General features: G+C 53.5%; 1 protein-coding gene across 1 annotated transcript in view; it reads left to right on the forward strand.

Annotated features, from left to right (window-relative positions):
• Positions 1 to 4351: 4351 nt before the first annotated feature.
• Positions 4352 to 14741, forward strand: part of Grik3 (glutamate ionotropic receptor kainate type subunit 3) — a 216685-nt gene continuing 206295 nt past the window's right edge. Inside the window, exon 1 of the mRNA XM_036177903.1 lies at positions 4352 to 4910. Within this exon, the coding sequence (XP_036033796.1) occupies positions 4796 to 4910 (115 nt within the window). The 5' untranslated portion in view covers positions 4352 to 4795. The remainder of the gene's footprint in view (positions 4911 to 14741) is intronic.

The following is a 14741-nucleotide window of genomic DNA, read 5'->3' on the forward strand; positions in this document are numbered from 1 at the left end:
CCGCCAGAACTGTGCCCTAACCATTGAAAAGCAGACGTCAGTAAAATAATGTATCTCTGGTGGCTTGTCTACCTGTCTCCCTCACCGCTGAGAAACAACTTGCAGCAGCAGGTTAAGCTGACAATAAACACAGGAATTGACTTCAGTGGGAATGAACTTGCTTGGCTGTTGACAAAAATCTAAGGTGATGCCACTTTCACTGGCTCACCGCTTGCTCAGATGGCTGTTGACCAGTGCTGCTTGCTGCTTTCTCTCTTCTTGGGACAGGGACGGCATAAAGGCCCAAGCTGACGTGCCTGTCTCTGAGCCTACAGGTCACAGTGTCCTGCATAGGGCAGAGGAGTCTTGGCTTTTGTGGTGAGCATGCATTTGGCTCACTGAAAGGGTACTGGGATATAGAGTGAGGACGGGGCATGGAGGCCACCATCTCCCTGCCTTCTGCTTGAGCAGTTAGCAGAGATCCCTTGTGGGGGTGGAGGCGTGGGGGTGGGGGTGTTAGCAATTGCCTTTTTCCAAGCCTGAACCCCTGGGGCCAGAGGGGAAAGGTATTCCCCTCCCATTCTCACTAAAGCACTAGAAGAGTGGATTGCAGAGCATAACCCCAGGAGACCCTATTCTGAGACATGGGGGGAAGGGTCTGGAGCCCCCACCCCCAGGGCAGGGTTGCACTGAAGTGTCCAGCCCATTAGCACCTGCCTTCGAAGGAGCTAACAATAAGCAGGCTTCAGCAGAGGGCACTCAAGTCCTAGGAATCTGCACTCAGGAACTGCGTGCTCTGCTCAGTGGCTTCCTGGGGAACCGGAGTCATGAATCTCAGTAACTCGAGCCCAGGGCCTCATCACTCACAGTGATTGTGGAGGGACTGAGAGCTGAGTGGATCAGTCTAAACAAAACACGCACACAGGGGACTCATCCAAAGGAGCTAGCTTGGCCACCCCTGGGGGCTCCCCTACTTAACCACAGAAGTAGGGAGTAGAGGGAGGGACTGGAGGGCTGGGGAGCCCTGAAAGTATACCCCCTTCTTCCAAGCCTTATCCACAGCCCCACCTGTGAGCCAGTGGGAGGCATGAATCTAGCTGGCAGCGGCTTGGGCCAGCTCAGCCGTTTTAGGGGATGTTAATGAAATTCGGGAGCACTTGTCCTTTCAGACAGCAGCCCCTTTTATTTGGGAATGAAAAGCTGCATTAGTCTGAATGAGGTTTGGAGGCCTCATAAATCCAGTGCTGGCTGCCTCATGGGGGAGCGGGGAGCTGAAGCCTGGCTGGTGGATAGACTTGTTTACCAACAATTCCAAAAGCCAGGATTGGCGGCTCCCAGTCTCCAGAGATGGGGCTTGAGATCTTGCCAATCCTGCTATCTGCTGGCTTTGGGGTGGCCCAAAGAGGCATGTGAGCTCTCTTAAGATTTGGGGAGTAAGAGCTCTCCAGTTTACTCCAGTTAAGGACTCCATTCCGTTTTGCTTTCTGGCCTGCCCTCAGGCAGCCAGAGGCTCCAGGAGCTTCTGCAGGGTCAAGAGGCTCTGGATGGAGCTATTCCTGCTCAGTCCAGGTGGCGAAGGGCACCACAGGGGCAGTGCTGTCAAGTTAGCAGCCTGCTGGGTCTGTGTTCGAACCCAGCCTGGCAAACAGTGATGCCTAATAAATATTAGTGGAAGGATGGAAGCCAGAAAAGAACGAAGCGAGGAAAAGAAGCAAGGAAGCTCTCTCTCTCTCTCTCTCTCTCTCTCTCTCTCTCTCTCTCTCTCTCCCCTCAGTTGTGACAGTTCTGAGTACTTTGCCTGGAACGCAGAGAACATGCAATAAACACAAGACTCATGGCTGTCATCAAGGCTGGTTTTTGTTGTGTCTGGAGTCTCACCCTTCCCCCATGGCAGAAAGGGATCCACGCTGCTGTCATTTTGGAGCTGCTGTGTTATACAATGACTTGCAGATGGGGCAAGGACAAGGGTCAGGCCCTTGGCTGGGGATAGCAACTTCTACCCAGATCTATCCCAGAGTTCCCAAAGGGGCTGTCTAAGCCTCACAACCTCTGCAGCCAGGAAGGCCGGAGACAAGCCTCTCTCCTTAGCTAGGAAAAGCCACCTGCTTGTGGAGGCCGCTGGCTGGGCTGCCTTCTTCCTGGGGGTGGTGACAAGGCTTTGGTGTCAGAGCCACACTCTCCCCCTTCGGGACAGCTCTGATTTCCCTCTCATCCATTTACTGTAACGATGCTACTGCAGCCAGCTTTTGGGGAGCCTGCTCATCTCCCCCACCCTTTAGCTTTCCCTCCAGCGGGCCTCAGAAGTGTCTCTCCCTCTGGCCACACTTCTACCTTTCTGCTACTTTGGTTTCCTGCCACGCCCCTTGTCCCAGCCTGCTCAAGTCAGGGGGTTTCTGCCTGCAGAACAGGCAGCCTACAGAATTAGCCAGCCTGGGGAACTGGTCGCTGAACTCCTTCCAGCCCTCTCCCTTTCTCCATGGGGCACAGAATTGTCTTTCGGGGAAAAAAACAGCCAGTCCTTTTGGTTCCAGGAACCAACCACACCTAGCTGTGGAGTCCAAGCTCAGGCTCAGTGTGCCTCCAATAAAGAGGCTCCCAGCTGTGTCCAGGGGTTCCTCTGCTCCGCTCTTATGCACGCTTCCATGCTGGGTCCTTGAGGCCTATCAGCTAAGATCTCCACTTCCCATGAGGAGGTGACAACTGCGGATTTGTGTTTTCCCCTGCTTCTTTGGGCAACACTTGCTGAACATGAGCCATTTTCGATCCAGGGAAGGCCCAAGTGTGGCAAATTCGGAGGCCTCCGTATAATAGCTGAACACCTACGACGTCCAGGAACAAGGCACACAGTTTCTCTTTCTCTCTCTCTCTCTCTCTCTCTCCCTCCCTCCCTCCCTCCCTCCCTCCCTCCCTCCCTCCCTCCCTCCCTCCCTCCCTCTCTCTCTCTCTCTCTCTCTCTCTCTTCTCGGGCAGAGCCCAGAAACTCTTTGCTCCCAAGGCCATCGGTGCAAGTTCAGATGAGATGGAGCCCCTTTCTATTTGCCAATTGGCTATACTGCCCCATTCACATCCCCACACAATGCCTTGGTCCCCTGCGCCCACATAGGGCGGGAAAGAAAAGACGGGAAAATTAACAGGCGGGTTTGGAGCGCAACACATTATCTATTTGTAAGAAAATTAAAGATTTGCTCTTCAGATGTAGGGGGCATGCTCTTACCAGACAGCTGGCAAATGGGAGAGATTGGAAGTGATTGAACAGATCAAATTATTTAAATGAGAAAAATAAATTCGCACACAGCCTAGCCGCTGCTCGGTGACAGATCCGTTTATTTATCTACTGTATCGGTACCGCTTTGTCTCTGTCAAAAAGGTCATTAAACTCGCCTAGCTGCGTAATTCGCTGCCTCCTGCTCCTGCCTCGCTCCACAGCCCTTCTCTTCCCTCGACACCCAGCGCCACTTGAAAAAAAAATTATTATTGGTAATAAACAACATTTATTTTTAACCCTTTTAAGGCTTGCTTCTTTGAGGATCCTACTCTGTCCCATGGAAAATCAGTTTTTCTGTATTGTTTCTCAGGAGGAATCCGGGAGGGGGCTCCAGTTCCTCCCGCATAGTTGCGGAAGAGGACTGAGATTTCAGCCGGCTCCAACTCTAGCGGCCCTCGGAAGCGAAGGCTTTGGCGGTCTTTCTCCGCAGCCCTCCTACTGATGGTGCGTGGTGGTCAAGTCTTACCTTCCACGCAGAGAGTCTGGCCTGGTCTCTCCCTCCGGGTTAGTTCCTGAAGCTCCGCACCCCCTAGCCCAGAACTGACAGTTCTCTGAATTTTATCCCCCGGCCCCCTCCCTGCCCCGCATCCTCCAAACTCAGGGCCAACCCCGCTATCCCGTGGGCTGGAGATCAGGAGGGAAACCAGCTCCGGGTCAGTCTCCTGCCGCTGCCGTCTGGCCAGCTCCGGCCTCGTGGGAGCTGAAAGGCGAGGCTCCGCAGACGGCAGGCTTTGGGTCTCGCCGCTCCCGGCGGGCGCATTTCCTCCAGCTGGTCCGGCCGCTGGGCTGTCGCCGTCTCCCGGCTTGCGGTGCCAGCTCTGCCGCTCCACGCTTGGCTCCCCGGCTCGGATCCTTGCCCTGGGGGCGGCAGGGTAGACGGGGACGTCTGAGCTGCGGAGGACAGTCTCCATCCTCCGGGCGTCCCCCCCCCCCTTCCAAACCCAGTCCAGGGTCCCCTTCCCCGCCCCCTGCGCAGGTGTGAGCGCGCGAGTGTGCACCCGGGCGAGTGTGAGTGGGAAGCGTGTGTGCGCGGGGGAGTACGCGGAGGGAGAGCGGGCGGCGGGCGGCGCGGGAGGCGGGAGGCAGGGCGCGGGGGAGGGGGCTGGGAGGGAGTGTGTGTGCGCGTGCAACTCCACTCCGGGGCTTTGTGCGAGCCCGGGCGATAGCATCGGCGGCGGCTGGAGGAGGAGCGGCCGGAGACGCGTGCAAGCCCGCCCGGCAGCCGGGGCAGGTGGGAAGCCCGCGCGGGAGCCGAGCTGACACGAGCCGGAGACGCCGCAGCCGAGTCCGAGCGGAGCCCGGGCGGAGCCCAGGAGCTCTCGCTCGCGGGCGGCCCGTGGGCGGCAGCCGAGGCGGGGCGGGCGCCGGCGGGGCGGCCCCCCAGTAAGATGTGCGCAGCGCCGCGGGGCGCCCCCTACTCGCAGAGGCGCTCGGGAGCCGGGCGGCTGGGCCAGGCGGCGCCTCGGGGGCTGCTGCGCGCCCGCGCCTAGAGCTGCCGCCCCAGGGAGCCCGCCACGGCCGCGCCCCGGGCACGCTCGGTGGCGCCCAACGATGACCGCTCCCTGGCGGCGCCTCCGGAGTCTGGTTTGGGAATACTGGGCCGGGCTCCTCGTGTGCGCCTTCTGGATCCCAGACTCGCGCGGGATGCCCCACGTCATCCGGATCGGTAAGGGCTCCCCTGGAGCCGGGGGGGGGGGTGTCTGCGCGCTCGGGTGGGGACAGGAATTGGGGTGGGGGTGCTCTGAACGTGATCCGCGAGATTGTCCCAACCTCCCTCTGGGCTGCAGGGCTTGGGTGTCTGCTGGGATCTCTTGGCGGGGAGGACAAAGTTCCAAAACCCGGGTCGCCGGCCTTACTTATGGGGAGGAGGCCACCGGGCCGCGGTGGGCGAGGGGCCCTGGGCACGCTCCGGGGAAGGCTACGCGGTGGAGTGTGGCGAAGGTTCCAGCCCCAAACCCCGCGCCACAGGGGAATTTTGTCGCGACTGTCATCACGGATGGCCGCAGACCGAGTTCTGGGACAGGCTTCCGCGCAGAGTGGGAGCCCTGGGGAAGGCGCCAACTTCTCTCCCCTAGTCGCCCCCCATGGGCGCCTTGCCGGAGCTCGGGGACAGGCACGGGCAGGGGTGCAGGGGATGGATTCGCCGGACGAGGGCAGCTGATCTCCTTGCTCCCGACTGGCCAAGGAGCGGGGCAGGAGAGGGGCAGTCCCCTGAATGTCGCTCCAGCGGGTCCCCCAGGCCCAGGCCTCTTTCGACCAGGGGTAACCGAGGCTGGGGAATGGGAGCGCAGGAGGCCGCCTAGCGCTGCCAGGGACGGCGCCCGAGGGATGCGAGTGGCTTTTAAAGTTAGCCGAAATCCCTCCGCAGCTGGCGGCGGCTGGCTGTGTACGCGCGGCTTCTGGGGCTCTGGCTTCTCCGCTTCTCTCACCGCCGCAGATTTCTTACTCTGGGCTTTAACTTTGTTGTGGCCACCCGAGGCACCCTAAGCGGCTGCTCTCAGGGCTGGGCTGGAACCGGTGCGTGTCCCTAGCCAGCTAACCCGCTGGGCTGGGCCAGGCTGGGCTACCCAGGAGCCTCTGTTACCGCGGGCCCAGCGCCTGCGTCGGGCCGGAGACATGGGCAGCCCGGGTTCGCGAGGCACCAACATCTGGTGCGCAGCCAACCGAGCTCTACCCAGCCAAAGCCACCGTCCTCCTCCTCCTCCTCCTCCTCCTCCTCCTCCTCCTCCTCCTCCTCCTCCTCCTCCTCCTCCTCCTTCTCCTGGGCTCCCCTCCAGGAGCCGACTTTGCCCCTACAAGAGCGGACTTTGGGGTGACCAGCGGTATGATGAGGATTCAGGAAACTCGGGCCAGGCTTGGTTATCTGTACTTGAGGTTTTTCCTAAGATGCAGCCCCTTCGCTCACTCTCCCTAGAGCCACGTCCTCTTGAACTCAGCTTCTGAATGGGGACAGAAATCAGTCAGCTCTGCAGACCTTGAGGTCTTCCATTGCATGCCCAGGACCCAGGACCAAGCCCGGCATGCACCCAGAGGCAGAGAATGCCAGGCACCTGAGGGGACTCTGGGGACAGCCCTCACAGTCAACCTTAACCCTTTGAAGTCTAGGTTTCTCTAGGCTAGCCAAAAATATTTTCTGTGTTCCTGCCCCAGTACTTGCTTGCTCACCATTCCAGCTAGTCCCTTAGTAGTGGGCCACTGTTTCCTTTATTCCTGTTTTCATTTCTTGTGATGTTAGGGGACCTTCATGGTAGTGTCCTTGAGATAGAAAGGGAATATCAAAAGGTGCTGTGTGCCCCTTTTAGGCTTTGCAGGTCTGCTTTTCTTGGTCTTCCCTCTATAGAGTGGGGTAGGTGTGTTTCCAGACCAGTTTCACGAATGGAAATCTTTGGAGCCCTAGAGGCAGGTAAGCAGAGCCTCTGAGGTACATGGTGCTGCAAATGGGCAGGGTATGTGGTCCTCACCTGCCCTTGTCACTGTGACAGCACATAGAGCTGTACTGGGGTCTCCTCATTGCCCTGAAGGGGAGCACATTCCAAACCTGCAGCCCTTTTTGAGCCACAGTATAATAGTGCAATTAAGGATGGCAGCCCCCCCCCACTTCTAATCTTCTTCATATTAAGCCCCAGGATTAATTAGCATGTGGGTCCAGGCCATTTATATCCAAGAGCCCTGCCATATTTGACTCCCAGCCCAAGGACTGGGGTGCTATACTGATGCCAAACGTGACTACTGGAGCAGGGCCAGCTTTGGGTGGAGAATGGAAAGGCTCTGAGGCCTCTGGGCTTCTTCGGAGCTGCCCTGGGAGCTGAGCTTCTGTCCTTCCAGAGCTTGAGGTTGAACCCCAGCTGGAGGCTGGGAAGGGGGGGAAGCTAGTGGGGGGGCACGCAACAACCCAGAGATAACTACCTTGACTAGACTGGATGCCATCTCTCTTTTCCCATCTCTGGGATCTAAGACCTCTTGGCTGGAGCTGCAGGGATTGAGGCCCTGGAAATTGGTCTCCTCTGAAGCATGCTGGGCGCTTCTGCCAGAACTGCTGGAGCTTGGAGCCCGAATCCCTTCTCCAGCAGCCAGGCATCGCTGAGCACACCGGACCAGAGAGGGTTTACCTGCAGGTGCAAGATGGGCTCTCTGGCCTGGGGAGCATAGTACCCGCCCCTTCTCTTTGTGCCTCTTTTGGGGGCTGAAATTCCTTCTTAGACAAGGAGATGGATAGCTCAGCAGTGTGACAGAGTGCTCAAACAATCTGTCTTGAATAGATGAATTGCATTGCTCTGTCTTTTTGTAATTGTGTCTATCAGAGGGAGAGGTCAAGGCATTGATTGCTTGGATGGTTTGCAAGTAACAAAGGAGAGTGGGGGAGAGAGCGAGGGAGAGAGAGTAATTGGATTGTAGTCTGCGGGGGGAAAATGATCATTGATTATTTTATATGAATATGTGGAAGATGTATTCTGTGTGTGATTATCAAGGGCTGCCATCGAAGCCTTGTGAGGCAGATTGTTCTGCATTGTATTATTATTGTTGTCCTTGTTATTGTTGTCTGAATGGATCCTGGTCTTAACTTAGGATAGGCATTTAGATGCAAGGTCTTCTCAGCCAGATGAGCTTTAGCGACCTTCTATGGGGACTTGAATTTACAGGTTCATAACCTTAAGCTGAAGAGGAGGGGTGACGGACGTAGAAGCCAGTGGCTTGGATTTTCTGTTCTTTTTGCTCTTAGTGAACTGGATCACTTTGATACAATCCTATTCTTCCCACTCAGGGGCTCAGTTTCCCCAGATGTACACAATTTGATTGACATAAACTGTGATGTCAAGTTCCCTGAAGAATGGGCTGGCAGGAGATGGTGGTTATCGTCCTTGTAGGTTTCCTGGTTATATCTTCCCTAGGACTACAGCTAAACTATAGGATTGAGGGCTGCTTGGAATTTGAAAAAGGACCCAGGCAGTGGTGGCAGCAGCTGGAGAAAACTGGGGAGTCTTCCTTGTGATGAGCAGCCGGGTGGCTGGTAGTGAACCCTGGCCAGCCAGTGGGGAAGTTCAAAACCAAATGACTGCAGAGACATAAAGCAGGTGTAAAGGGGGGTGGGGTAGGAGGGAAGGGTGCACCCAGCTCTGCATTCTTGGAGCATCCACAGACTGGGCAGTGCTAAGCCGTTTCTGAATGTACGGGGATCCAGAAACCCTTCTCTGGGGAGTGAAACCCCCCTCCCTTGTGCCACTCCTCTGACCAGATCATCCAAATTGTCCTGAACACTCGCGTCTTGAGTTTGAGAGTCACTGCGTGTAAAAAGGTGAGGGATTCTCCTGACTGGCGATGTGCGGAGACATTGCGCCTTGTAGGAACAGACAGCCGCTGAATGAAGATCAATAGGGTTTTCCCCCCAGAAGTAAATAGCTTCAGACAAAACCTGGGAGTGGCCCGAGGGGCCTTAGAAAGCATTAACTTGAGGAATTTCTGCTCACTTTTCAGCCCAGCTGCTCCTGTCAGCTCAGGCTCCCCCCACCCCACCCCCTTCTCCAGCTGGAGTTTAATTTCTCCTCGATGCGATGCTCACACTGCGCTGCCGAGCAGTCTTTTGACGGCAGGATGACCAGGGGTTTTTAGGATGGTTTATGTGGGGTGAGCCAGGCCTGGTTAAGCTTTTCCGAGGTCATGGGCATCCCCCTGTGACTGAGCATGATGGGTTGAATTTAGAAGTCTTGACCAGTAGTACTGTTTTAAAGAGGTTGATCTCTGCTCTGCACCTCTACAGAAATGCAAGAGTATTTAGCTCCCGTTGGCATCCTTTGTGACCCCTATGAGCCTCTATGTTCACACAGGCACAGTGTTCTAGCACTGGGAAGTAGAGTACCCTGTAGAGACAGAAGGCTCAGGTGAACCTGTAGGTATTAGAACTACCCTTCCTTGGGAGGCAAGGCCTATGGAAAGGAAGCAGCAGTCTTCGGGTAGTCTTGGAGAAGGAGATTTGTGCTCTATGGCTAGGGCTGTTTCTAGTGCACTGAGGCAAGGGCTCCCCTATGCTCTCACAATTGGCCACCCCTCTCTCCTTCTTTCGGCTGCAGCCTGAGCCCTGTTGTCTTTGCTCAGGACCTTCTAGAGGCAAGTGAGATCTGATAGTTTACTGGGTCATGTAAAAGCAGGTAGGGGATGGAGGTCTCCAGGCCCTGCTTGGCAACAGAGAGGACTAACATCCAAGAATAAGGACCCTGGAGTATCCTCCACAGGCTGGATTGGTGAGGTAGGAGCCGTAGGTAGAGTCCCCCAGAGGATCAGATGGAGCTGGCGCTTTGGCCTTGGCCTTGTTTCCTGGAGCGCTTTTCATCCAGGTGCTGATTCCTCAGCAGCAGCACCAGAGGGCAGTGTGTGTGTGTGCTCAGATGGCCACCAAGCCTCCTGCCTGGGGCCCCACTGAGTCTGGAGCATCATCAAAATAATAAAACAGCAACAATACCATGGCCATAGTTTATTGGGCACTTAATAGCTGCCAGGCTGTTTGGAACGCTCTCCAAACAATGACAAGTACCAGAGAGATAGTAAGTGCTCAATAAAGGTTGCTGCAACATTTTCTCCATTATCTGATTGAGCCTCTACAATTCTGCTGGTGCCCTCCCCATTTTTGCAGACAAAGAAATTCAGCTAGGTGAACTTACTTACTCAGGAGCCTGTGCCTAGTGCTTGGTAGACAAGGGACTTGAACTGCAGTCAGCCTCCAGATCTGGTGCTTGGAGCTGGCTATGTAGTTGGAAATGCAGGTCTCATGCCCATGGTTCTGGAAGCTGAGCAAGGTCTTGCTGGGTGGTTCTAGGGCTCTCACTGGCCCAGGATGATTTCTCCACCACAGTGTAGTCCCATCAGTGTGTTCGTGTGCAGCATCAGGCTGGCCTTGCTGATGAGCCATATGGTAAAATGCTTCCTTCAGTGAAAAGGGGGTGGATATCCAGGGAGATACACACTCTTGTGTTTTTCTGTGCCCCACCTAGCTTTGGCTTCTTGACGGTCCAGTGCTTTAATCCAAGCCCCAGGCTGAATTCTTCCGTGGGTGAGGCCAGTCTACGCACAGAAATCTGTCTGTTTGGAGTTTTCCAGACTATCCTCAAAGACAAGGAATGTCAAAGCTTTGAGCCCCAAGGGCCTTGTGTGTAACTCACCTCCATCCTTTATCACCCTTGTGCTAGCAAAAGAAGATATGTGGTGGGTGGGTGGGCTTCTCTTTGTTCTTCCTTCCCCGTCTGCCTCTCTTTTCCTATCCTGGTCTCATTCCCTCTCCGCTCCATCATCCTTTGCAGGCTACCGATAGTTTTTATGTTGTTCTATTTTTAAGCAAGAATCACATGCCTATCTTCTAAATGGAGTCTATTTGGTTTAGAACCGAGACTGGTGGGCAACGTGCAGGGCATGGTGGTTGCCGTCAGCAACTGCCACTCTGCTAGGAAATGGAGCTGTGTCACTCACTGCAGCAGTGACACTTTTAGGATGGGCTCGGATGGACGAGGGCTCAGCATCTCATATATTGTCCAGTTTCCCTGTCTGCAAAGTGGGGAAGTATAAAATGCTCGTCCCCCAGAGTCAGACAGTTGTGATGTCTCTCCAAAAAAGCTTAAGTGGCTCCAAAGATCGACATTAGTCCTTTGCTGTTATTCTTATAGTCAGAGACTTGGACTGGGGGGAAACTTCCAGGGTGTCAGGATTTAAGGAGGCTCCCCAAAGATGAGGACCTTGAGCTTGCCTCAATGATGCGACAGTGAGTGCTTCCTTAAGTCCTGGCTCTGCCCATCTTCTGGGTGGGCTTCTGGTTTTACTGCTCTTGGATTTAGAGATGCATAGCTGGAAGACACAGCTCTAACCAATGGGGTTTGGAGAGGTGAGACTGGAGGAGGGGCCAGGGAACTGGAGATGAGGGCAACAGGCTGCTTGATTTTTGTTTTTCTTCCCCCTTTAACGCATTTTACTGCAGCCAGGTCTCAGCCCTCTGTGCCTGTACCCTTCCCCCAACTGACTTGGCTTTATTTCTTTGGAATTGCCTCCAGAGTCCAGGCGACCTCTCCTCTACCTGCCTCCCCTCCTGCTGGCATTTTCTTTTCCTCACAGCTCATTTACAGCGTACATTCCTATGTCTGCTTCCCTTGACCTTTATACCTTGTTTGCTAGTGTTATTGACCTTGACTGTGGTTAGGCTTGGGGATGGATTTGGGCTTTCTCTAACGCTTGTGATCCTGCCACCTGCTTTAGACAAGGATCTGCCCAAGGTTGCCCACAGCCATCTTTGCCACATCGCTACCAAAATGGATGTTTCATAATGATGTATTTTGTAGATGCTAAGCTAGTTTTTTTCTTTATGTTTTCACATAGAAGCTAGCATGGGCCTCAATATGCCGTGTCTGTGTTTACTTAGGGAATTTTTTTCTTGGCACCTCTAAATAATGATGTGTCTGGGTTTGATGAGATGTAGCTGACTGCCATTTCAGTGTGAGTCCCCTCATGTGTACTTGCCTCATGACCTCGGGTGAGTCACTTCCCCTCCGAACCTCCATTTCTTCTTTGGATGAGAGAGAAGTATTAACATGTAGGGTGATTCTAGACTGTTGTTTTTGACCTACAAACACTTCGTGTGGTTGAGCCTTACAGGACTGCCTTCACAGGACTGCTTTATGGATTAAAGGAGATAAAGTCTGTGGAGCTTTGTCCAGTGACTAATGTTTAATAACTGAGAAGAAGGAAGGGTTTCCCAGGGTGGAGGCCATGTCTCTGCCATCAGATGAAGCTCTGAAGCTTGTGCTTGGTGCTTTGTGTTTATCCTGGTGCTCATACTCCACGCAGCTCCCTGTGTGGCATTGGCTCATTTCACGCAAGCCAGTGTACCCTAAAGTGGAATGGGCAGGTCCAACCGCTGGGCCAATTACAAGAGCAAGAGAGGTGCCCTTCCTAGGACACTCCTGGACGGTTATTTATCACACACCTGCAGCCTGGGGCGTTGCATTTGCAGCGGTTTAATTGAACTGCATTTTAAAAGCATGTGTTCAGAGCTGGAAAGACTCAGAGGATGGTAGTAGGATGCTCTTGAGGGATTAATCTGGGGAATTCTGGTTAGCCCGTCCTTTTTAAGTAGGGTGTTCAATGTTTGTTTTTTGGACAGGACAGGGGGGATGAGAGATGTTCTGTGGCTAGGTCAGAGGGACAGACATGGCTCTTTGGGGGAAATGCCAGGTAATAAAGGTTCCTGCAAGAGCTGGGGAGAGGAGTCCCCGTCCTCGTGGTGATGGAAGGATTGGAGATAATGAACTGGGTGAGAACTGGGGGGAGTGTCGAGCTTCTACTGCAGGTCCTTAGGTGCTATGCTGAATGATGGTTAAGGACTGCAGACGGAGAAAAGGAGCGAAGTAACCAGATTCCTGTTTGCTGTCAAGAGGGTTCCAGTCCATAGGAGACAATTAAGACTCATGCTATTCAAGAGGCGATACAGACAGGCTGCTGGTGGAAGGGGTTTTATAGAGTTCTCAGAAACACTGCAGGAACGAGCTCTTTAAATATGGCAACGCCAGGGACCTCTGCAAAGCCCCCCTGCCTCTGCTTTGCAGAACTGAATGCGCTATTCCAAAGAGCTGCCCAATTGGGCGGAAAAGCGGGAGCGGGAAGCCAAGGACTTCCCAGGGCTCCAAGCATCCCGTTTCCTGTCTACAGTGAAGAATCGCAGAATTCAGGCTGCAGAGAACTCCAGGGGTTGTTCTGGGCTTCTGGTTCTCCAATATTAGCATTCATCAGAATCGTGGAGAACTCCTTCAGACACTGACTAGACCCCAGCCAGGACCCCAGTCCCAGAGGGCTGCCACTCAACTGGTCTAGGGTGAAGCCTATGGGTATCTTTTGTTATGGGTTCCCTGATAAAGTGAGTGTTGTCAGCCTGAGATATATGCCCTTCCTTCCTTCCTTCCTTCCTTCCTTCCTTCCTTCCTTCCTTCCTTCCTTCCTAACTCTCTCTCCCCCTCCATCTTCCCGCCTCCTTTGTTTGCTTGCTTCTTTTGAGTCAATGTCTCACTTTGCAGTCCCGGCTTGCCTCAGATTCTCTGCTACTCTTTTGCCTCAGCCTCTTGAGTGCTGTGATGCTAGACCTTCATCATGCCCACCGTGAGTGCCACCCTTTGAGAGACCACTGGTGCAACATGGTGGAGGATCTCCCTGGAGCCAGTCTCTAGCTGAATACCTACAGTTTCAGGAGCTTGCAGCTTTTAGCTCCCACCCATCCTTTAGTGCAGTGTTGGCTGCAGATGCCCACCTTGGAATAAGAAATCCGTCTGCTGGCAGTTCTGGGAAGGCAATAGGACTCCTATCTTGGGAACGTGAACTCTAGCATCCAGCTATCTGGGCTTAAAATCCCTTCCTTCCTGGCTATGTGAATTTGGATGAATCACTTCTCATAGTCTAGATTCCCTCACCTGTGAAATGGGAACCAGTAGCTTTCCCCTCAAGAGATTTTGTGAGAACTAGCAGGCTTTGCATAAAGCATAGGAGGGGAGATACCCAAAAGCTTTTTCTATTGAGTGCTGTGGATAAGTTTACAGGTTCTAGAATCCAACAGACTAACTTTAAAGCCTGTCTTGTGATTTCCCACCTTTACAATCTTGGGCATACAGTTACATATTTCAAAATACTATTCACAATGATTATACCTGTCTGCTGGCAATTGGTAAGGATTGGGCTTGTTACTACATAGGAACTGCTTAGAATTCCTCATGTAGGTACTCAGTGGAGCTGCTCCCCATTGCTCTTGCTGTGAGATCACCCGGACACTGGTTGAGGTGGGCTTCCTATCTTACCGTGACAAATATAAAGGAATCTCTTTGTTCCAAAGATGCCCAGCTCCACCAGCTCATGCCTTCCATTATACTGCTTATTTATTGAAACTGGTAAGGTCACCATCTCCCTGGATCTTAGCCTTGGCCTCTAATAACGCAGCTCCTGGTTATATTAGACATTTAAGCAGCCATTTCTTTTTATTGATCTGTGTCAAGCTTGTGATCTTCTGAGATAGGAGGTGTGGCTTTTTTGTTGTTGTTTGTTTGATTTTGTTTTCTTTTGCTACAGTGTATCAAAGGATGTAGCCCTGGCTAGCCTAGAATGTACTATATAGACCAGGCTGGCCTCTAACTCATGAAGATCCATCTGTCCCTGCCTCCAGAGTGCTGTGGGATTAAAGGCGTGTCTTGCCACACCCAGCTCCTGAGGTCTTTGCCACAAGATTCATTGCCTGTCTGTAACTTCTCTCTTGGTGACAATGATCTTCTAAGCTTTAAGGCAGGAGCTGCCATTATCTCCAGGAAGTTCTGTCATTGAGTCTTCATGTAGTTTTTTTTTGTTTTTGTTTTTGTTTTTTTTCTTGTTCACTGTTGGTGGACCACCCAGGCCTGTTGCCACAGCTCTTTCTCAGAAAGGGGGTTATAATGTCACCATCCCCTCTGCCTCTGACTTTCTTCCTGGGGTCTGTAGAGATGCAATGCCT

Source organism: Onychomys torridus, chromosome 2 (assembly GCF_903995425.1).
Source record: "Onychomys torridus chromosome 2, mOncTor1.1, whole genome shotgun sequence".
In the NCBI taxonomy this organism is placed as follows: domain Eukaryota; kingdom Metazoa; phylum Chordata; class Mammalia; order Rodentia; family Cricetidae; genus Onychomys; species Onychomys torridus.